The sequence below is a fragment of the Anabrus simplex genome, chromosome X (assembly GCF_040414725.1).
Source record: "Anabrus simplex isolate iqAnaSimp1 chromosome X, ASM4041472v1, whole genome shotgun sequence".
Classification (NCBI taxonomy): Eukaryota; Metazoa; Arthropoda; class Insecta; order Orthoptera; family Tettigoniidae; genus Anabrus; species Anabrus simplex.
The window spans coordinates 165,790,012-165,815,269 of record NC_090279.1 but is presented as its reverse complement, the minus strand read 5'-3'; the positions used below and the strand labels follow the sequence as shown (position 1 = coordinate 165,815,269).

The 25,258-nt window shown below is 41.5% G+C and overlaps 1 protein-coding gene across 1 annotated transcript in view; it reads left to right on the top strand.

Annotated features, from left to right (window-relative positions):
- LOC136886748 (uncharacterized) overlaps nucleotides 1-25,258 on the top strand; it is a 595,319-nt gene that overhangs the window by 529,980 nt on the left and 40,081 nt on the right. Inside the window, exons 11-12 of the mRNA XM_068230940.1 lie at nucleotides 6,511-6,616; nucleotides 23,078-23,232. Of these exons, the coding sequence (XP_068087041.1) occupies nucleotides 6,511-6,616; nucleotides 23,078-23,232 (261 nt within the window). The remainder of the gene's footprint in view (nucleotides 1-6,510; nucleotides 6,617-23,077; nucleotides 23,233-25,258) is intronic.

The window sequence follows — 25,258 nt, the reverse complement described above, 5'->3', positions numbered from 1 at the left end:
CCCATGGCTGTGACAATATGGAAGCTGCTGGGGTGTGGGTCGTGCTGAGTAGTGCCATTCAGAGCACAAACAGTGCGTCTGAGTGTTATGAAAGGTGTTGCTCATTGGGTCAGTCGTGCTACAATAGCACTGCCTGGCCCAGTGAGGAAAGCAACGGCAAACTACCTCACTCCTAGTCTTGCCTAGTACGCCTCATTTAGGTAGTGCCATTGGTTCTTGTGGTTTTCCTATAACTGCATAGCCTTTGGTGGTGCTGTTTGAGGATCCAATCAGTCTCTGGGCTGATGACGTAACAGACAGACCTATCAGTATGACCAACATTCTAACGCTCATATACCCAATTCACGTTGTTTCTAACCAACAATACCCTACTTCCAGAGAGCCTGCAGCGTCAGGAACATTCGAGTAAGAGAACTGTTCTGGGTGCTAGAGGAGCCATCCCCAGAAATGTTGCCGAATGGTCGACTGGACAGAAATATTCAAGACAAAATTGTTACCACGATTGTAAGATTCACTGTGACAACGTCCGACTCGTTGGCTGAACGGTCAACGTACTGGCCTTCGGTTCAGAGGGTCCCGGGTTCGATTCCCGGCCGGGGGGGATTTTAACCTTAATTGGTGTATGGCTGGGTGTATGTGTTGTCTTCATCATCATTTCATCCCCATCATGACGCGCAGGTCGCCTACGGGAGTCAAATAGAAAGATCTGCACCTGGCGAGCCGAACCCGTCCTGGGATATCCCGGCACTAAAAGCCATACGACATTTCATTTTACTGTGACAACAATGCGAAACTATTTCTATGGAAAAGAAAAGAAAATCCACAGCATGTTCCCAGTCATTCGACCGGGTGAGGAATGGAATGGATAAAGCTCCATCTGGCGGCGAGGTTAGGAATTGTGCCGGCTGCCAAAGCCTGTCGCACTCCTCCGGGTCAATGATTAATGACTGACATCATTAAATGAAATGATATTGGAGAGTGTTGCTGGAATTAAATATGACAGGGAAAACTGGAGTACCCGGAGAAAAAACTCTCCCAGCTTCGCTTTGTCCAGCACAAACATCACATAGAGTGAGCGGGTTTTGAACCACGGAACCCAGCGGTGGAAGGCCGGCCCGCTGCCGCCTCAGCCACGGAGACTCTCTTGTATTGAAAACATAGCATTTAATTACCTCCCGGCAGCAAAAATCATATTTTTTTAGTACATTGATATTTCTTTTACGAAACCAACAATTCAACTATGTTTTTTCAAAGAACTGATGAGTTATTCTGTGTCCTTTGGCAAACACGTACTGGTGTCAGAATGAATAAATAAAAAGATTTCCGCAGCAATTCCCTCACAAATTTATTCACAAGATAACCACCGTCGTGTCATGGCGTGTGGCCTCCAGAGAGAGGCCTGGTACAGGACTTTCGCCGTATATGCGACCTCAGTTAATACCCTTCTATTATTTCTAATCTTCTGCCAGTTAAAACCTTCTTCTTAATCTGCTTACCCTCTAGGGTTGGCTTCTCCCTCGGACTCAGCGAGGGATCCCACCTCTACCGCCTCAAGGGCAGAGTTCTGGATCTTCAGACTCTGGGTCGGGGGATATAAATGGGGAGGATGACCAGTACCTCGAGCAGGCGGCCTCACCTGCTATGCTGAACAGGGACCTTGTGGGAAGATGGGAGGATTGGAAGGGATAGACAAGAAAGAGGGAAGGTAGCCGCCGTGGCCTAAAGTTAGGTACCATCCCGGCATTTGCCTGGAGGAGAAGTGGGAAACCACGGAAAACCACTTCCAAGATGGCTGAGGTGGAAATCGAACCCACCTGTACTCATTTGACATCTCGAGGCTGAGTGGACCCCATTCCAGCCCTCGTACCACTTTTCAAATTTCGTGGCAGAGCCTAGTATCGAACGCGGATCTCCGGGGATGGCAGCTAATCACACTAACCACTACATCACAGAGGTGGACTCATTTCTAATCTTCTGCCAGTTAATAACTCTTATTCAATACTTCTCAAACTGATAGAGCCTTCTTGGAAACCAATCACCGGGCGAGTTGGCCATGCAGTTAGGAGCGCGCAGCTGTGAACTCGCATCCGGGAGATACTGGGTTCGAATCCCACTGTCGGCAGCCCTGAAGATGATTTTCCGTGGTTTCCCATTTCCACACCAGGCAAATGCTGGGGCTGTACCTTAATGAAGGCCACGGCCGCTTCCTTCCCATTCCTAAGCCTTTCCTGTCCCATCGTCGCCATAAGACCTATCTGTGTCGGTGCGACGTAAAGCAAAATAGCAAAAAATAAAATAAAAAAGGAAACCAATCTTCTCTCCTGACACAGGTGGTAATTAGATATTGATGGAGTTGTTTTCTGAAAAATGTAAAATTCATGGATTGTGCGTCGAAACCTTAAAAACCCGTTACACGCTTTTTCCCTTTCCGTGGCCCGGGTTCATGGCTAAATGGTTAGCATGCTGGCCTGTGGTCACAGGGGTCCTGGTTCGATTCCCGGCAGGGTCGGGAATTTTAACTATAATTGGTTAATTTCGCTGGCACGGGGGCTGGGTGTGCGCGTCGTCTTCATCACAATTTCATCCTCATCACGACGCGCAGGTCGCCTACGGGAGTCAAATGAAAAGACCTGCATCCGGCAAGCCGAACTTGTCGGACCCTCCCGGCACTAAAAGTCATACATTTCATTTTTTTCCTTTCCGTGTGTGTACCAAATGAAGTTTCTTCAGTCTTTCGCAGTCTCTGTTCTACTAATTCTTCTTTGCGGCATGTTTAAAGTCACACTAACACTTCGGAGGTTTCTGGCAACGGAGGGATGGGAAAAGGCTAGGATTGGGAAGGTAGCGGCTGTGGCCTTAATTAACCTTCTTGGTGCCGTCGTCGCTGTGAGCGATCCTCTAAAATGAACGAAACTTGTCAGTGTTGCTCTGAAATAATCGCGAGCGATCCTTAAATTTCCTTGACTTGTTTACGCGCGACTCTCGTAAAAGCATGGCGTCGAAGTGTAAAAAGAGTTGTGTAAGACAGAGGAAATTAAAGAACTAATGAGTCCACGAAATGTTGTGCTAACTGTGCAGGATTGTCCTTCCTTTCTTCCCTATCACTATTAGTATAAACGTCCGACTCGTTGGCTGAACGGTCAGCGTACTGGCCTTCAGTTCAGAGGGTCCCGGGTTCGATTCCCGGCGGGGTCGGGGATTTTAACCTTAATCGGTTTAATCCCAATGGCACGAGGGCCATCATTGTCTTCATCATCATTTCATCCTCATCACGACACGCAGGTCACCTACGGGTGTCAAATAGAAAGACCTGCACCTGGCGAGCCGAACCCGTCCTGGGATATCCCGGCACTAAAAGCCATACGACATTTCATTAGTATCAACATGATCACTATCACTTGCTTGGTTATACAGTCATATTCCGCGCAGATAATTCATTGTGTGAGGCGAAATCAGCACTTGATTCCTCAGAACGATCGGAATCAACGTCCACGAAGTCCGACAGGTCACAAATTTACTCGCCACTCATTAAATATATAGCCTTTTATTTTCACTGTCATTATTTAATTGTCTTTACTTGTGTGATTGCCATTGTTAGTGTTCGTTTCAATATGCTAGATGAGAGCCTCTCAATCACCCAAAATCTCACGCGTGAAAATTTAGGCGCAGAGTTCCTTTGCACAGTGCATCGGTCCCACTCGGCACGGCTCGGACGAACGCTTCGTCTCTGGGCTACTCGGCTAAGCTCGGCTCAACTCGGCTCGGATTTGGAGCGCTACGGAGCAAGTGAGGAAGAGGGAGACAGGCGTGGAGAAAGAGAGAGACAGCGCTATTGCTCCAAATCGAGGAGTGGGGGTCTGCACTCTGGGTTCTTGTTTCTTGCATGTGTGCCCTCCAGTGTTCGGTTTTACTCCCTTTTTAAGAGTGTGATAATAGGAATTACCAACTTTTCTAAATTTTATTTTCATTAATAAATTATTTTAATTAATTAATAACGTGAGGAATAAACTTCATCATGATCTGAAAGTTATCCTGAATTTAGATGACTATGTTTTGCACTTCCTGATTAAGTTCCGCTTTCATATTTTTAAAACAGAAGAGTTACATTCTTTTCCTATCCCGAAAGCCTACATTTTCCATTAAAACAGCCTGGCACTTTTAGACCTCATCTTTACATTTTCTCCTGGAACTAATTAGGTTTAAAGTACAGCCATAGCATTTGCCTGGTGTGAAAATGGGAAACCACGGAATAACATCTTTAGGGCTGCCAACATTGGGATTCGAACCCACTACCTCCAGAGTCCAAGCTCACAGCTGCGCGACTATAAACGCATGGCAAACTTACTCGGTTAAAATTCTCTTGACCGTCCGCTACAACACTTTTATTGCATCTGGTATTTGTTGTTGTAGTTTCAACAACTCCCGTCTATACTGACCTTGTGTTTTATTATTTCTGTTCTCAGCTTTGCTAAGAACTCTGAACATTCTCCCGCGTTTCTCTTCTTCTTGTCGCAAACTTCAGTTAAGAATTTTCAGCGGCATAATTGACTTTGCGCACGAACGGTAGGAATATGTACTGACAAAGAACCGATTTGTTTAGCTACTGACTCTATTTGCTCACAAGAAGAAGCCCCTTCTCTTCCCTTCCCGCCCCTCTTCGGCATTCCACTAGTATACTACAGGGTCTTTCACTCAAAGTGGGGCCGGCCGGTCACTGGCGCAGCGCACCGGGTAGATGGGCGAGCTGACGGTCAGACAAGCACATGGCAACTCGCTGAGCTTGGGGCCGGGAGAGCGCCCGTATGAAGCGTATGTAAATAACAAGCACACACAATAACGCATAATCGAAGTAAAATAATTTCTCACCTTGTCACAGAAGATGTTGAAAATGTCCTCCACCTGCAACTACGCATTTCTGGCTTCATCTAAAGAAATATTCATTCATAAGCATCAGTTCATCTACCGACATAGCCTCAATTTCATTCGTGATATTTTTGTTTGAGTTCATCTAGAGCAGGTCCTCTCAGGGTGCATGCGCCCGTGCATTGCAAAGCGCAAGGTGCAGGAGACGACCTACACCTGTCTCACCCGTTCGGCCTGTCTTCGCCTTCTCCACCTTCCCCGCTGATTCTCCCCTCACTGCGAAATGTTTATGTGCGGTGAGCGGTGACACTCTTGTATGGAACAATGTTACCGGCGTTAAAACACTCTTCTTTCCATTTGGTTTGAGCAGACAATTTATCTTCTTTAGCTCTTCTTTTCCTTTATCTTTGCAATGATACCAGTTATGCCTGGAACAAGGGACCGGCTGACAGCAATTCTGAGAGCCTTCTTTAAAATACAATCAGAAATACGCCTACTCGCACGCAATCTAGTTTTCGTACAGGAACCAAACATAGAAATAATCTTAGCTGCTTCTCGATGCAGCTTAGGAAAATCGACAAATTCTCGTAGAATTTGAGCAAAGCCTTTGTACTGGAAAATAGATCTTTTTGATTAATTTATCACATAATTATTGTCCCACGGATTAGGCATTTGGCTTTATCGTCACGACTGACAAAATAATACGAAAGTTCCCAGTTCGATTGAAATGGACTTTCGGAAGTCTTTGCTTTCTTCGAAACAGGTTGCTCGATTATTATGTTGTTGTCTTCGTCGTTCTCAGCACACTACACCATCCGAGTCAAGCCGAGTTGAGCCGAGTCGGACCGATGCACAGTGCATGGAGTCTCTGCACCTCGATTTGCACGCGTGAGATTTTGGGCGTTTGAGAGGCCCTGATCTAGAGTGTGAAATTAGGTGTGTTGGCGGCAGTAACTGCTGACAGGATAATAGGGCCTATAGTTTTTTAAACCACTATCACTGGGCAGAGGTATAGGAATGACAATCTCGTACCTTTTTTAACAATTGACAGATAATGAATGCCAGTCTGGATATTTCCAGGAAGACTCGGCAAACGCGCATACGGCTAACGAATCATTAAGTTTAATTGAGGATATTTTTGACAACAGGGTAATTAGTAAGCCATTGTAGCCCGCAAGATCTCCAGATCTTGCAGTTTGCGATTCTTATTTATGGAAAAAATTGAAAAATAAGGTTTATATATCAAACCCTCACTGAGACTTGAAGGCTTGGTTGAGTACTAATACAATCATTGTTATTACTTGTTCATATTATCACCAAACTCTCAATCATTGACAAGTTTACACATCGTAAACAATACTGTACCTATATATGCATGATTCAAGTGATTTCATAGAACCTGAAGATGTTCTTGTAGAACGAAACATGTCATTATTTGTTTAGTAGTAGAGTACTTTTTACAGGTATGTTTTTGTGTTATATCTTATACTAAACTTGTGTTCGAGAGACTGAAAAGCCTTTAGGTTACATTTAACTAAGTGGACACTGGAAAAGGTGGCTTCAATCTTAACAAATTATCCACCGTTCTGTTATGGATACAAAATGCTCAAGTTTGTATTGGTGGAATTACATTTTCTTTTGTTTCAGGGGCCGTATCCAAGGTGGAGGAGATATAAATACTGCGCTGGGACTCTTACCAGACAAACTGAAGACTGAACTTGCCCTCCATGTGAATCTGAGCGTCCTGAAGAAGGTACGTATTTATGTTATCAGGCATCTCGTGGATGGGGGTGAAGAACCTGCCAGATGACATGCGAATGAGATGCTAATGGGAAGGAAATATATTAATGAATGACAGGAAATTATGTAACAACGTGATTCAATGAGTGAAAGACAAATTAATGAACGTAGGTTTTCTTGGCTGATTGTATTAAAATTAATTAATTAAATGCCAGTGGACCAACGCTGCTCCCAAGCATCCATCATAAATAGGTCAGTCATACTGTTTCACCTGCCCTTTTCAATAATTTTATGAACATTTAATACTGGTACATAATAACTGATTCATTCGTAATGTGGTTTGTAACAATTCTTTCTATACAATATTCTCTGTGCTTCGACCATTCGGCCGTAAACATTTTCAAATGATCTTGTTCGAGGTAGTGCAACATATGATTGCCCGCAGTTGAATACTGGTTCTGGTAAGCTGACTGCCCATTTTTTTCAAGAGTTTGTCCCTGCGCTTTATTAATGGTCGACTTGAGACCTTCCCATCTCTACGTACGTAGACTGTCTTCTCTTAGCAGCATGTAAGTTATTAGGAACGTTCTGCCATCTGTTGGGTATATTCAGAAGCTGAGGAAGGTCAGAGAATCAAAGAGCATCTAGCAGAGATTAGTATTATTCCATGATTATTCACACTCTGGCTTGACAGGTAGTAATCAAATATGGCTGCATGAAATCACACAACGACATTAAAAATATAGACTGCTAATCTGATGGCCATCTTTGAATCTTCTTGAATCACTGGCAGCCATGACACTTGTAGGCAAAACATATGCTTATTTCCTCTGAATCTGCCATAGAAAGGATCTGCAGAAGTTGTGTGATGGAGTACGGTCTTTGAGAAGGTGTGCAAGGTTAAAATAAATAAATAAATAAATAAATAAATAAATAAATAAATAAATAAATAAATAAATAAATAAATACATAAATAAATGTAGGCTATGAATTCAGTCGAATGAAATCAGGCGATGTTTGACCAAGAGAAGTCCGGTAGAAATATTAAAGTGGTAAAGCTGGTAGGATACCGTATGTGGAAGGTATGTTACAGTCAACTGGGGGTCAGGTGTTCTCAACTTTAGAATCTGGGGTTACCCCATTTAGTGGCCCCTTACGACAGGCAGAGGATGCCGTAGAGATATTCTACACCGCAACCAACGGACGTATGTGCTGCATGTCGCACAGCAGTTCTTAGAAAGTAGCCATAAGTAGCAAAAAGCATAAAACGTAACAAACCAGATAAAGAAGCAAAATTCAAAAATTATACCAGAATGACACTGAAGGTATGTCATGAAAGGCAGGGTATCTTTCTCTACGCGTGTGAATTCCTCAATGAACTGCTGTACGTTTAACATGTCTTTCTGTAGTGAATGACTTTATTGTTAGTGCATGACGCCGAATTATCCATTCTTCTATACACGTAATTCTCGTTTTAACCAAGCAAATGCTCACCATATTCTCTGCGCTTATTTCATTATAACATCAATGCAACATTAAGCATGTTTGAAAATGTCGTGTTTATTCTTAAATATATGTTTAATTTTCAATGACGTATAATCTCATCAATTCATTGAACTGATAACGGCTAACTGTCAAGACCAAGAAGTGGCAGCCGCCATGACAGTTGTAGGCAAAAGTTAGTTCGCTGTGCTTCAACCAGGGGCGCTGTAACGAGTATGTTTAGCAGTCTATATATCTTTAATGTCGTCGAAATCACATTACTAAGGATGAAAATCACGTTTATCAGAATATTAATGAGAGTGTTAGTCGCTTAACAACCCGAAAAGTGCAGAATATATTGCTGTTCAGGGTAACCCTTCGCCTGCAATTTTTGGAGTGATCATTTTATGATTTGATTTTATGGTTACTCAAAGTTGTCTCAATTCAGAGACCTATCAATGTCTCGTGATTCACCGTCAGGTAATTCCGGATAAAATAAAATAGAAATGAACCAAATCGGTCCAGTAGAACGGATGGACTGATTTTCCAAACAAAGCCGAGCTTTCCGCCAAATTGAATTGGCCTTCATCAGGGCATGTGAAAGTCTGCCTCCGACAGTGAGCAAAGAAATTCTTCAAAGAACGTGCAAGTCACGACAATATACGGCCTCCTATATACTGGAATCACGGATCGACGCGTTGTGCTGCTGTGGTTGGGAAGGAAGTTACTGATTCACCGCCCTCTGGAGTGCGCCGCGTTGTGTCACGGTGGTGTTATGCATGTATTTCTGGAGTACAGGTCTCCGTGTATTTGATAACTTGAAGCCGTCTTCCCTGTTGAAGTTATTTCGGCGAAGCTCTATCTCGAGCATAGTAGTATGTAGGAGCTCGTGGATAATATTAACATGACTTCCACATTCTTTGAAGAATTTCTATCCTCACTGTCAGAAGAAAACCTTCACATGCCTTGATGAAGGTCAATGTAGTTATCTCGTAAAATGTAAGAATATTTAATCCAGTTATATTTATTTTAGTGAAAGACAGACTTTGTTTTCAAAGTATGAAGGCTTTCACGGCCGGTGTCAGTATAATAAAAATCTTCCGGGCTATTATGTCGTGATCTACTCCTCTCATTTCGTCCAGACGTTTCGACTATTGTTGCGGTAATCATCTTTTGTGGCGTCGTGTAGATACACTCTCCTCTATCTCACTGGCGACTGCTTTGTTTTATCCTAGTAACTTCGCACTATCACATCAAAGGTTTCGGTGACATACGAATGGAAAAGGGCATGGGCGCCCGCAAGGGGGCAAAAGGGGGCACTTCCTCCCCTGGAATTCTAAAAAAGTTGATGTTCAATTGGTTTAATATCACACCAGATTATTTCATAAACTGAACTTACTGACAGTCATCTAGCAGAATTTCTGTAAACAATTTAATATTGCTAACGTTATATTGGTTTCTATATTCAAGAAAATTGTTAATGCCCCTCCCCTCTGGAAAAGATCCTGCGGGCGCCCATGGAAAAAGGGCTAGGATTGGGGAGGAAGTGGCCGTGGCCTTAATTAAGGTCCAGCAATAGCAGCATTTTATGTCATTTTAACAGGGAAATACAGCAATTCGAATAAAAATACTTTGTAGGGTGGAATCTTAGTGCTTTAGAAGAGTTTATCTTATTCCATTAAGAAATGAACAAAAGAAAATAAGATTTAAGATTCTCTGGAAATACGGTACGTTCCTCAAATTTTGACTCAATGAATTTTCGGCACTACAACACAGTATGAACGAGGATGTGAAGAGAATCGTGGTAGTCATTAATTTTATCTAGTGGGTAATGAAACTGTCATTATTACAGGACAGCCGTTGTGATGCGTTGTATCCAATATCCAATATCCCCTGGAACCGTGACTGGATTTGAGAGGTGCTGTGTCCGGCAGGTAAACTCGAGCTGCTGTAAGCGAAAATGTTGTACTCAATATGTGTACCGTATGACAGGTACGCTCTGTTAAAAAATAGAATGAGTGAGTGTCTGATCAAGCCAAGTAGCATAGTCGCTAGTTTCTAACCAAGGCGACAATAATGCTATTTCTAGCAGACATGTGTGAATGTTAACATTACTTTAAAGAAAGAATAAATTAAAAGTCTAGCATAGTCAATACAATTTGTTAAGAAGGAAGCCATACTTCCCAGTGTAGAACCAGTGAAATGTAACTTAACAGCTCTTCAGTCTATCGAGCACACAAGTTCAATGTAAATATTATTATATAACATAACTGTAAAAATAACACATTATTAAACAAGAAATAAAAATAGACATAATTGTTATATGTTTCGTTCTTCAAAGAGGACCATCAGATTCTATCAAGTAACACTCAGATAACTAGCTGATGTATCTGTGCTTCGCTACGGAATTCTCAGAAATATTATCTTTGTGGATTTCCCAACTCAAATCTACGTAGGTCATTACAAAGACGTCTGTAGGAATGCAGCGATTAAAAGCAATGTTATATAAAATACTCGCACATAATGAGATGGCTGAAAAATAACGTAGCAGTTACTTTGTCACAATTACATGCGTGTCACTGTTACAAATGTAACGAGGACAAAAAATAACTGGTTACCGAGTAAAGACAACAGAATAACGTACTAGTGAAAACAGTAACTGGGAAGTGGGAACTGTCACTAGGAACAGCTTACAGACACAGAATGTGACCTTCAGAGTTCAGATAGTACGCATGTCTTCCAAGTGAGAGCGCTTTCGTAGGAGATTTTCTTGAAGTCAAATACACTATAGTGTATATGTTTAAGTCGCTGCCATCATCTAGTAATTAAAGAGTAAACTGTTGTGACATATTCAACTGCTTAGGGGTAATCGTTGACTCAGACATCGCGCAGGGCTGCCTACATTATAATATTATTATAAGTTTCATCCGTATAATTATTCTTGTACCATAAATAAATTAGTATGCTAACTTTCTATATTGATATTGTAGATAACGTGACATTATTTTGCTTAATCGATCCTCTTGTACCGGTTTGTATCGAGGTTTGGAAGACAGATCATCATGTTCTCTTGTCTTCTATCCTTGATCGGAGCATTATTAAACTCACTCCTCTAGATTTCAGGAAAGACGCTATATTGTCTTCTCATTTCATCCGTTGTCTGCCTCTCCTTAACTTTATAGCAAATAGGAATGCGTGTTTTGCTGCACCGACTTTTTCAACAGTGTAGTGATGCGTGCGCGCATGTGCGAGTGAATGAATGGGACTTCGCAACACAGACAAGCTTTAAGCCATGACCAGACAGTGACCAATAAAAAGTGATTGCGTTGTACGTTATTTTAAACTTTTACTTTTCAAAGTTACTTTATTGTTGCCGTGACATATGTAGCAGTTACACAAAAATAACCGTTTGCCACACCTCTATCGCACATTTTGTCATTTATAACGATTAGTACTACGCTGCTGATCTAACAGTCCAAAGTTCCAGTGCTAGAATGACCAGGCTCCAGACAGCCGCGAACACTCCTCTGCCATCATTCCGTAAAATGCGCACACTGCTCTTTCTAATCAGTGCCTCAGAGTAGGGTTTGTGTTATGTACCAGCAGTATCAGAAAATGTAAGAACCAGAGGAATGGCATGCTAAAGAAGAGAGAGATCTAACTCCCCAGCTACTTGCCGCCATTATTCAGGCAGGCTGTTTTACTCGGTACCTAGGAGTAATCCCATCTATCGGAGATAAGTGGCAGCAGGAGACATAAAACACATCACAACAAACAATGGTCAATACAATGTTATTTTTATGAATTTTATGATATTTCTATATTGTAGGCGTCCATATTTAGTTTTCTTATGACTGTAATATTAGGGCATCTTATAAAATTATTTATAGCGTAGACTGTAGTTCCTTATTCTCCGACTTTACATACCGATTTTCATTAAATTCTCATCAGCTGTTTTCTCGTGACATACATACAGACACACACAGAAATTACGAAAAATTTTAAACTGCATTTCCTTGATACTGTGAACACGACCGATACAGAAATGCAATTCTTTTTTAAATTTTGAGCAATGTACAGACAAAACTATTATATATATGTTTATTTCTATTTAATATCTAGGAACTTGAAATCTGGAATTTTGTCTCCACTCCAGCATTAAGATAAGTTCAAGATTTTAAATTCCTAATTACTAAACAGAAACAAACATAAATATTCTAAATATCTGAGTGTGACTTGATAGAATCTGATGATGTTCTTTGAAGCACGAAACATGTCATTCTTTGTTTAATAGTGTGTATATCTATTCCTTCTTTATTAATGTGTTCTAACAGGTATGATATAGTGTAATATTTACGTTTTATTTGTGCGTTTGACAGACAAGGAATCTTTTAAGTTACATTTAGTCAATACAAATCATATCTATAAATATATAAAAATTTATGATTTAAAAAATGGTACATGTTTCGGCCATTATTAGGCTTTCTCTAACTCACAAAATTAAAATGCAATGACAAATAAAATGAAGAAAAACAAATGATGTAAGGAAAAATTGTTTAAAGACTTCTAATAAAAAGTACTCTTGTAGAAGCGGAAACTATCCCGCATTTACAAATTTAACGTAAGAAAAGTTTATACGAATATACAAATAATATGCAAGGTACTAAGAATTGACACAAATGACAACGAACATAACAACAAAACACAATAATTCATTTGTTTTTAAGAAGTATTTTTAAACAGTTTTCTTTACATAATTTGTTTTATTTTAATTATGTGGCTGAAGAACGCCTAATGATGGTTTAAACATGTACCATATTTATCATAATGTATTTTCATTTTAATAAATATGACTTGTACTGACTAAGGTGGATTTTTAATTTTCTTTCTTCAAAGGCATTTGTATATAATATATAGACAATGCGGACAAATAACAATATGAGATTCATAAACTGAAATGATAATATACAAGAGTCAAAAGTCTTTTTCTTATATTTTGCAAGAAATGTTTCACATACAGAACTAGTTATATCTTAACTTCTACGTTTTAAAATTAGGCAGCTTGATATGAAAATGTGCGTCCCTCAAGGATCAGTCCTTGGACCAATTCAGTTTTTATAAAATGATATTAAAAGATCCCTAGTTGAATATTATCTTGCAGCTGGTGACACCAGTTCGTTTTAATTTGGAAATACATCTGACAGAAGAACATGAGCAAAGATATTTTCGTAAATTAGCATAAACAGACTGAGATCAATGTTTGTAAAGTATGTAGATTTCAAAGGGTTCCTTGGGAAGAGTCATTTATATGTATAAATATTCGTCAGTCTTAAATAGAAACCTTCTTTAGTAAGGCATCAGAGGGATACCAAACCACACAAGTTTTAACACTTTCACTGCCAGCTACCAAGAGAGCTCAGCTCACTTCAGAAGAAGAAGAAAAGAATGGAGGGGGGGAAGAAATGATTGGAAGTGAAGAACGATGAAAAAGGAATAGAAGAAGACTGAAGAAAGGAAAATAAAAGACGATTGGACTCTTCTTCTTCCCCTTTTCTTCTTCTTCCCCTTCTTTTTCTGCTTTTCGTACATCCTTTTCTTCTTCACTGCCAATTGCTATTTTTCCTTCTCTTCCTCCCCTTTTCTTAAATTCTCCCTCTTAAAGACTAATTCTTCTTCTTCTAGGTGTCAAGCAATTATGGTATAAACTCGCAGAACGATACCAGGTCATCGTTTTAATATTATTATTATTATTATTATTATTATTATTATTATTATTATCTTTCTTAATCCGTTGACCATCCACGGTTGGTTTTTTTCCCTCGGATTCAGCGAAGGTTTCCACCTCTACCGCCTCAAAGGCAGTGTCCTGGAGCGTGAGACGTTTGCGTGGGGGGATATAACTAGGGAGGAGGGCCAGTACCTCGTTCAGGCGGCCTCACCTGCTATGCTGGAAAGGAGCCTTGCGGGGAATGGGAATATTGGAAGGGATAGACAAGGAAGAGGAAAGGAGGGGCCGTGATCTTTAGTTAGGTACCATCCCGGCAATTGCCTGGAGGAGAAGTGGGGAACCACGGAAAACCACTTCGAAGATGGCTGAGGTGGGAATCTAAACCCCTCTATTTAGTTGACCTCCCAAGGCTGAGTGGACCACATTCCAGCCGTCTTGCCACTTTTCAAATTTCCTGACAGAGCCGGGAATCGAACACGGGCCTCCCGGGGTGGCAACTAATCACACTAACCACTACACCACAGAGGCGGACATTTTTATTAAAATAAATCGTAGCTGTAGTTACTCAGCAGTGATTTCCGAATGAATTAATTCTCATCCCAAGTTTGTAACATTAAATGTTACATTATAGTACAGTTATCAAGGTTATTATTATTATTATTATTATTATTATTATTACTTACTTTCTTTCTTTCTTTCTTTCTTTCTTTCTTTCTTTCTTTCTTAATTCGTTTACCGTCCAGTGTTGATTTTCCCCTCGGACTCAGCGAAGGTTTCCACCTCTACCGCCTTAAGGGCAGTGTCCTGGAGCGTGAGACTTTGGGTTTGGAGGATACAACTTGGAAGGAGGACCAGTACCTCTCCCAGGAGGCCTTACCTGCTATGCCGAACAGTGGCCTTTTGTGGGTATGGGAAGATTGGAAGGGATAGACAAGGGAAAGGGAAGGAAGCGGCCGTACCACCTCGGCATTTGCCTGAAGGAGAAGTAGTAGATCATGAAAACCACTTCGAGGAAGGATGAGATGGGAATCGAACACCCTCTTCTCAGTTGACCTCCCTATGCTGAGTTGAGCCTGTTCCAGCCATCGTTCCACTTTTCAAATTTCGTGGCAGAGCGGGAAATCGAACCCGGGCCTTCGGTGATGACAGCTAATCACACTAAACCCTACACCACACAGACGGATTATTATTATTATTATTATTATTATTATTATTATTATTATTATTATTATTATTATTATTATTATTGCCCTCCTCTGTGGGGTAGTGTGATTAGCTGCCATCCCCGGGGATCCGGGTTCGATTCCGGGCTCTGCCACAAAATTTGAAACGTGGTACGGGAATTGGAATGGGGTCCACTCAGCCTCGGTAAGTCAGCTGAGTAGAGGGGTTTCGATTCCCACCTCAGCCATCTTCGAAGTGGTTTTCCGTGATGTTCCACTTCTCCTCCAGGCAAATGCCGAGATGGTACCTAACTTAAAGCCTCGGCCCCTTCGTTCGCTCTTCCTTGTCTATCCCTTCCAATCTTCCTATCCCACCTTAAGGCCCCTGTTTAGCATAGCAGGAGAGGCTGCCTGGACGAGGTACTGGTCCTCCTCTCTAGTTGTATCACCTACCCAGTATCTCACGCTCAAGGACACTGCCCTTAAGATGGTAGAGGTGGGATCCCTCGATACCCTGGACGTAGTACGGATTAAGAAAGAAAGATTATTATTCATGTAAATTTCTACATAGGTATTACATCATCATTATATTTAGGAAGCAGTGTGGCCGTTTTGTACATTATGTGGTATATAAGATGTTTCTGTATAGGATAATTATTTTAGTACAGTAGGATAGAAATTAGTATCGGCCTCGCGGTGGAGTATAAGAGTGTCTGCTTCTTACCTTGAAGACCCGGATTTGATTCCCGGCCATGTCAGGGATTTTTGTCTGGATCTGAAGGCTGGTTCGAGGTCCACTCACCCTACGTGATTACTAGGGCCCGGATGTTTATGCAGTAATAGGTTAGAAATGCAAACTTACTGAAGTGAGTAACAAGTAGAGTCTACCTGCACGACGGTAATGTTATGAGGTTTGCATGAACATTAGGGGGTCTAATGGGACGAACCGCTACTGTTTATGCAAACCTCATAACATTACCGTCGTGCAGGTAGACTGTACTTGTTACTCGCTTCAGTAAGTTTGCATTCTAACCTATTACTGCATAAACATCCGGGCCCTAGTGATTAAAATTAAGAAGCTATCTGGCTGTGAGATAGTGGACCCAGTCTAGAGGGTCAAGAATGACGACTGAGAGGATTCGTCGTGCTGACCACACAGTACCTCGAAATCTGCAGGCCATACAGCTGAGTAGTGGTCGCTTGATAGGACATGGCTCTGCGGGGCTGTTGTGCCATGCGGTTTGACTTTTTAGGGTAGAAATTAGGTTCAGATTTTATGTTTCTTGTACATTAACAGTTCTGGTTAAGTGTGTCTAATTTTTCTAGGTGAAATAAATCATATATCTTAACTGAAGGCAACAAGGTTGACCATTCAGTTAAGGAACCCGACTGCACTGTGTTTAGACTAACGTGACATCTTTATTCGAGCCGTGAAATCAGACAACAATAGAAATGCGACACACATACAGGATATTATACGCATTCTTCATGACACTCTATGGATCCTAAAAACAATACAGGGTAGTTTTTATTGTGTGCCAATAGGGCTGGGCGTGGAGCAAGGGAGATGGGGTGAGATCAATAGAATTAGCGGCCAGGATGCGGCATTCCCATCGACATTTTGCATGTGTGTAGCGGGTTGCATATCCACAATAATTGTTAGGAGCGCTCAGTTGTGAAGTGACGTAATTAATTTCGAACTATTCTACACGGATCGTATTTTTTTTTATCCCAGACCGTTCTTTTATTTTCAGTACACTTCTGTTTATCAGAATTACTAAAATATCACGAAATTGAAATAACATGAAAATATGTAAACGTCAATGCGTATAGAAAAATCGTTACGGGACGATCTTTTCAGGACATTATTGCGATTAATCGATCTAATCAATCTAAAGTCGAGAAAATTATTGGCCCAATAATGAAGTTTCAATAACACAACTATTTCAGGTTGACCAGGAGAAGAAAGCTATTTATGGGCCGATGAACTTAGATGTTAGGACATTTTAAACAATAAGCATCATCATCATCATCAAAGCTATTTATGAACCCACAATACCAGATTTTTTAATAATTACAAGGTATCCAAGGAAGAAATTTCAATATTCAGAGATATGACAAGAACGATCATTTGAAGACAGAAACTTCATATGGACATATGCCCTATTCTTAGAGGCATGATTTTTTTCGCATTAACGATAAACGCGACAAAAATATTTTGTGAATTGATTTTGCGATATTTACGAATCATATGTTTCTGGTTAAGAAAATATGGATGTTATGTTCACGAATTAAAGCGATAAGGCCATTTTAAATTATTTCGCGATAAGCGCGATATTACAGCTAAATCTGTAGTTAATAACGAACCTGACATTTTGTTCGAAGATTATGTTTGAAAAGAAAGGGAAGAGCGAAGAAAGATTCATCAACAGGAAAGAAATATGTTATCATTAATGTTCTGGAAAATCTAAGACATGGCATCAAAGAAAAGGGGTTGGCTCCAGGCTTCTTGCCAAACGAAATGTTTGGAATGTTGTTCTTGTAGTACCTGGTAATCCCACCCCAGCCTGTCTCCCCACGGCATTGTGCAATCCTGGAATCCCTAATGACGTCTACAAGCAGCACAATTGACTGGTGTATTTCGGCTTCGTGGTCAGGTAAAATTAAGAAAGTTATCACAGAGAGTAGCGAAGATGGGTCGCTCGACAAGTGTTACGGTGCACAGCAGAGCTAAAAGAGTTTGCGAGTGGAGGTTTATACGTTTCGGAAAGCAATATTTTAATGTATAAATGTTGTAATGTTCGTATCGAGTGGGAGAAAAAAGCTACTGTGTCAAATCATTGTTTTAAAAATAAGGAACGTACAGAACGTGAACTTAGCACTCCAACAGTGAAACGGCAGGGAACAATAGAACTCTCATTAGATATGCAAAAGAAAGTGGAAAAATAGAATTTATTCACGAAACAACAGCGATGCTACTCAAAGCCAACATCCCGCTGGAGAAGGTAGACGACCCTGCAATCCGGAAATGGCTTCAAAAGTATGTACCAGGTATGTAAAGTCTATCAACTAAACATCAACAATCGACGATCAGTGATAGTAAGACTAGGTTTACTAAGACCTCTTTCTGATAAAGATTTTTCTTTTTTCTATTGGTTAGGATCTGATTAATTTTAGAATTCCATTAAAGCGAAATTAAAGCGACACAGCAATTTTCTGTACGTATCAGGCCGCCTGGGAGAGGTACTGGTCCTCCTTCCCAGTTGTATCCTCCGAACGCGAAAATTAGTATCCTCCTCGCGAAATCGTTCAAAAAATCAATGCGAAAAAATCATGGCCCTACCCTATTCTGAATGGTTTCCAATAGAGAACACAAAGTCTCACCCTCCAGAACACAGCCCTTGAAACGGTAGAGATGGAATCCCTCGATGAGTCCGAGGGAAAAACCAACTCAGGACGATAAACGAATTAAGAAAGAAAGAAAGAAAGAAATAAAGAAATAATAATAATAATAATAATAATAATAATAATAATAATAATAATAATAATAATAATAACCTTGATAACTGTACTATAATGTAACATTTAATGTTACAAACTTGGGATGAGAATTAATTTATTCGGGAATCACTGCTGAGTAACTACAGCTACGATTTATTTTAATAACAATAATGTCCGCCTCTGTGGTGTAGTGGTTAGTGTGATTAGTTGCCACCCCCGGAGGCCCGTGTTCGATTCCCGGCTCTGCCACAAAATTTGAAAAGTGGTATGACGGCTGGAATGTGGTCCACTCAGCCTCGGGAGGTCAAATGAATAGAGGGCTTTCGATTCCCACCTCAGGCATCTTCGAAGTGGTTTTCCGTGGTTTCCCCACTTCTCCTCCAGGCAAATGCCGGGATGATACCTAACTGAAGACCACGGCCCCTCCTTTCCTCTTCCTTGTCTATCTCTTCCAATATACCCCATTCCCCGCAAGGCCCCTTTCCAGCATAGCAGGTGAGGCCGCCTGAACGAGGTACTGGCCCTCCTCCCTAGTTATATCCTCCCACCCAAACGTCTCACGCTCCAGGACACTGCCTTTGAGGCGGTAGAGGTGGAAACCTTCGCTGAGTCCGAGGGGAAAACCAACCGTGGATGGTCAACGGATTAAGAAAGAAAATAATAATAATAATAATAATAATAATAATAATAATAATAATAATAATAATACAACGATGACCTGGTATCGTTCTGCCAGTTAATACCATAATTGCTTGACACCATCGCACTCGTACAGAAATATGGTCGCATAAGTACTTTCAGTTTCTATGCCCCATAGAGAAGGGAGTATACTATTAGGCAACCTGCATGTCTGTGAAGATGAGGGCCCTACCTAGGACGATTTCTCATGCTGAATACGCCACACACACCCAGCCCCCGAGCTATTTGAATTAACCAATTAAGCCTAAAATCCCCGACCCGGCCGGGAATCAAACCTGGGACCCTCTGGAACAAAGGCCAGCACGCTAACCATTTAACCATAACAAAACATGTCATTGATTTATTTTTTCAGGTATAATTTTGTTACCGTATGTTTTCCTTTTCACATACTTTATAAATGTATTTTATATATTCATGAATTAGCTTCGACACACTGAAGAAGCTGACAGTTATAAATTAACTTGGTCGAAACATAAAAGAAATGTATTAGGATATTATCTAAAAAACATCCTTTTGTAGGCCTCCAACATCCTCTCCAGCTCCTCCTGACGTATATAATCAAACAGACTCGACTCTTCATATACACATGACTTACCCAAGTTCCCAGGGAGCGTCAACAATGCTGATTCATCGAACTGTGGTTACTGACTCTGTAATTAGATCCAAATTTTTAAGTACCTTGTACATATACATACAAATATTATCCAGTACGGTAAACCTTCTAGATTTCGTATTTAAGTTATGAAATAAATTGATTATAAAATAAGGAGTAGTAAGGATGTAGAGGAGAAGGTATATGCAGAGTCCGGATTTTTATGCATTAATAGGTTAGAATGCAAACTTACTGAAGCGAGCAGCAAGTATAGTCAAACTTCACAATGATTATGCTATGGGGTTTGCATAAACGTGAGGGGTACGGTCCATCAAAACCGCTATAATTGATGTTACTCTTGCTACATTATGGAAGAGCGGGTGGCCAACATTTCCTATTAACCAAATTAGTTTGCAATCTAACCTGTTACTGCATGAAAATCCGGGCTTTATATATAAGTATCTGGTAAGACGTCAATTAGAGTATGGTTCCAGTGTATGCGACCCTCACCAAGATTACATGATTGGAGAACTGGAAAAAATCCAAAGAAAAACAGCTCGATTTGTTCTGGATGATTTGAGACAAAAAAGTAGCGTTACCAAAATATTTCGAAGTTTTGGCTGGGAAGACTTGGAAGAAAGGAGAACTGTCATTATAGAGATGGCGTGGAATGATATTAGTAAACGAATAAATTTGAGTGATGTTTTTAAAAGTAGATCACAATATGAAGATACAAACTGGAACAAATATTCCTTTAGAGGAAAAGGATTTAGGAACAGGAATAATTTACCAGTAATTTCAATAAATTTCCAAATTATTTGCAATTATTTAAGAAAGAACTAGGAAAATGACAGATAGGGAATCCGTAACCTGAGCGACTACCCTAAATTCAGATCAGTGGAGACTACGATTGTGCTGTACGTATTAACATACATGTCTCGGGGTTGTAATATTTTTAATATCACAGTGTGTATAACAAGTTCGTACATTCCCCGACTCATCTGAGTCTATATGGATAACAGATTCTCTATGATGATGAGCAGAAACTACACATGGAAATACTGTCTATAGACCAAAGGCAACATCCATTTAACTCTTCAAATGCCATGTTTTCTACTCTCTGGTTTGATAGAAAATATCTTGAGACACCCAGCACTGAAGTGTAGGGCGAAGGAATAGTAGTGGAAGGTGAATATTCGAAATATACACTGAGTGTGTCCCATTAGAAAATGTGCCGTGTATGAGCCCTGTGCGTTGCGGCTAGCTGCGGCGTAGCTGAGCAGTCTGTCACAGACACCAGAGTCGTGAAGATGGCAACAGGTCGCGAGTTAACAGACTTTTAACGTGGGATGATCATCGGCGCACGACGCATGGGTCATAGCATTGCTGAGAGTACACGCGAATTCGGGTCTCCTAGGTTGTCCAGGGTAGATCTTCAATATCGCAGAGATAATGTTACCACCCGTGTAAACCGCCGCACGGGGAGACCACAGGTGTTTAAGAAACGGACATCATGTCGCACCCGCAGAACCATACTGGGCACACGACGGGCTACTGTGAGTCAGATCACCGCCCAGTTGAATGTTGGGAGTCAGGACCCCATTTTTACCAGGACTGTAAGGAGGCATCTGCACCGCATAAGCTTCACCAGCCGACGACCAACTCGTGTCCCTTCGCTGACACCTCGACACAGAGCTCAATGACGTGCATGGGCCCGCGAACATCGGTAATGGATCATGGAACAGTGGCGACATGTGGTATGGTACGATGAATCCCGGTTCAGTTGTATCGAGCTGATAGGTGCGTGAGAGTGTGGCGTATAACCCGTGAAGCTGTGGATCCTGCGTGTCAACAAGTTTGTGTCCAGTAGGGGAGGGAGGTGGCTTCGTTCTGGTCTGGGCGGTGATCTGATGGTCGCAATTATAACCCATTGTCTCCGGATACAGGGAATGCTGACAGGTGCACGTTATGTGAACATTCTTTCAGACCATCTGCATCACTTTCTGGCCCAAGAGTATCCTCATGGAGATGTCATGTTTCAACAGGACAATGCACCATGCACCGCTCTGTGGGGGCACGCAGGTGGTTGGAGGAGCATTCCAGTGAAGTTTAGACCATGGATTGGCCCTCCAGATCCCCCGATCTTAATCCATTTGACCATGTATGGGATGCTCTCGATGCCGGGGTAAGCTCCATGAACCCCGCACCAACTACACGAGACCAACGTGGGTAGCAGTGCAAGATGCTTGGGTCCAGATCCCTCCAGAATGATTCCAACATCTTTTAGAGTCGATGCCTCGCGTATTGCTGCCATTTTGAGGGCTCTTGGAAGAAAAACTCGTTATTAACATCACATTCAGTGTCTTCCCATGTTTTTGGCCACTCAGAAGATGCAGAATGCGTTAGTTACATAGAGATCTGGAGGTTTACTGTGGCTGCATCAAACAATAATAATCTACATATGCGTTCAGTCTGGGTGTTTCTAACATGAATATGAGAGGGTATCTTTTTTCTCCTTCGTGTGCCATGTCTTCGCAGAGCGTTGGCGCTCAGTAGGATGATCTGTTGTTTTTTGATAGATTTTCTGAATAGAATAACATTCGCTACCCCAAACCAATGGCTCAAGTTGCGGACCCTCGATGTCCAACTTCACCCCGGACCACTTTTTCCGTTCATTTTCCCTTCGAGTATTACTCGTAAAAGGTGGTATTTACTGCTTCGTATCATATGATCAAAGAATTCTCGCTTCCTTGGTAATGAGGATTTCTGGTGCAAAACTTCTATCTTGGTCAGTTTAGCTGTCCAAGGTATCTTCAGCATCCTTCGGTACGACCACATTTCAAATGCTTGCAATCTCTTACATATGGTCTCTGTTAGTATCTATGTCTAAACGCCGTATTGTAGGATGCTAAAAATGTGGCACCGGAGTAGTCATGTCTTTAGTGTAATGTAAAGGTCAGGGCCTGTTAAAAGTATTCTGATTTTCCGAAAAGGAGCTCTGGACCGCTCAAGTCTGCGTTGGATCTCATGAGAAAGGTGCCAGTCATCATTAATGTGACATCCCAGGTTTAAATATTGCCACTTTCGCGATAGGTCCTTTCCTGCTTTGAGATTATCCCGAATACCATATTCTTTCCTACTTACAACCATCCACTTGGTCTTCTTTATATTCAGCCTCAAGATCTTGGAGATTGGTTGAAAGTAGGACAGTGTCACAGGCATACCTGATGTTAAAACTCCCCGTTAATATCACGTACTGCAACAAATTTACAAACTACGAGATGTGTGATTATCTTTCTTCTTCTGCAGGTAACAATTTTCCAGGAGTGCCAACCTGAGTTCCTCCACGATCTGGTACTCAAGATGAAGGCGTACATCTTTACTCCAGGCGATCTCATCTGCAGAAAAGGAGAAGTGGCCAGAGAAATGTTCATCATTGCGGATGGGATTCTCGAAGTGATCAGGTAAATCAGTTATAAAACGGTGCATCAAAATTACTTCATCTAATAAATATATCACGATTGTCCTCGTGTAATCCCTTTAAAACGAAACAAAATTGTTGGAAAAGTTTGTGTTTCAATGACGATCATCACAATGAAATCTTCGATAACCACCTGTGGTTAGGCAGGCCATCCACTCCCTGTTTGGGTGTAAAAGAAATTTAAGGTGGGGGAATTGAAGATTGGGGGAATTTTGGGCTAAGGGTTTCTTCTTTTTTTGCGTGTGACGTTCGGAGAGGCCTAGTGCAGGTCTTTCGAGTTGACGCCGTATAGGTAATAATAACTTCGTGTGGCTATTTCTAGTCGGATGCATCCCTTGTAAGGCAGACCCTCCGATGAGGGTGGGCGGCAACTGCCATGTGTAGGTAACTGCGTGTTATTGTGATGGAGGATAGTGTTATGTGTGGTGTGTGAATTGCAGAGATGTTGGGGACAGCACAAACACCCAGCCCCCCAGCCATTGGAATTAAGCAATGAAGGTTAAAATACCCGACCCGGCCGGGAATCGAACCCGGGCCCCTCTGAACCGGAGGCCAGTACGCTGAACATTCAGCCAACGAATCGGACGCCGTATATGTGACCTGCACGTCTGTGAGGATAGGGCATTACCTAAGATGATTTCTAATTCTTAAGACAACACGTACGCTCAGCCCCCGATTCATCGGAATTAACCAATTAAAATTAAAATCCCCAACCCTGCCGGGAATCGAACGCAGGTCCCCTTGGACTAATATGGGTATCGTTTTCTAAGCAAAAAGTAGTCTTCATTCCCTTTACTTTTTCACTTTTCATGTACACACAGTGCGTTAGAAATGCATAAGAACATCCCTTAATAAAAATACAATCTGTGACAATAAAGTTCGGTGAATAGTCCTGTACTATCAATATAGATGAACAATGCACGACAGTGACCTTACTGGCCTTCAAAATAGTCCCATCCCATAATTATTCACTGCTGATATCGGCGATGCATATCCTGGAAACTTTTGCAAGAAGGCTTTCTTTGGGATGGTATTCAAAAGCCACGTCACGTTTCGTTGGATGTCAAAAATATCGTCAAATCACTTCCCTTTCAAAGCGAATTTGATGCATGACTTCGGTTCTGACCTTTTTCCGACGAGGGGATCCCGGAGAACGCCATTCAATGCTTTGTCGTTTCGTTTCATTGTCGTACCTGAGACACCGGGTTTCATCCTCAGTGACAATACAGTTCAAGAAATTTGGTGTCGCATCCGCCGTTTCGACAAAATCCTGTGAAGTCTCTAAACGTGCCTGCTTCTGATCGTCAGTCAAGTGGTGTGGCACAAGACGAGAACACGTTTTCCTCTTCCCTAACTTTTGGGTAGCTATTTTTCGCACGGATTCACGGCTAATCTGCAGTTCATCCGCTATCATGCGCACAGTTAATCACCGATCGTTCGTGATTAATGTCCTAACCATCTCATTGTATTCGTCACTGACGGCGGTCGCCGGTCTTCCGCTACGGGGTTTGTCAGAAACACTTTCCCGGCCTCCTCGAAAACGGGCGAACCACTCATACACACACTTCAAGGACAGTTTTTGATCTTCATAAACACGTACCAGCATCGCATGCGTTTCTTTCGGTGTCTTTCCAAGCTTAAAACAAAACTGTGCATTGATCTTTTGGCCGTTCATGTTCCTGTTCGCAGTTCAGAACCAACGCACCAAACACGCACTGTGTCAAACAGGTCTTACACGGCCCACACACGATGCTCAACTGAACATCGTTGGGAGCAGGTGGTCAAAACCTGCTGCTACGCAGGTGCAGCGTTGTGTGTCGCCAGTATTGCTGGATCGACCGTTCTGACTTCATTCACCCAACTTCATTCTCACAGGTTGCATGTTGTTCTTTGTCCCTATACTTGTCTAAATTCGAACCATGTAATAACAAAATTTGACAGACCTAGAAAAGGTACAAAACGAAAGGATTTCTTTGATCTAGAAAAGTGAAGTAAAACATGTCGCTACC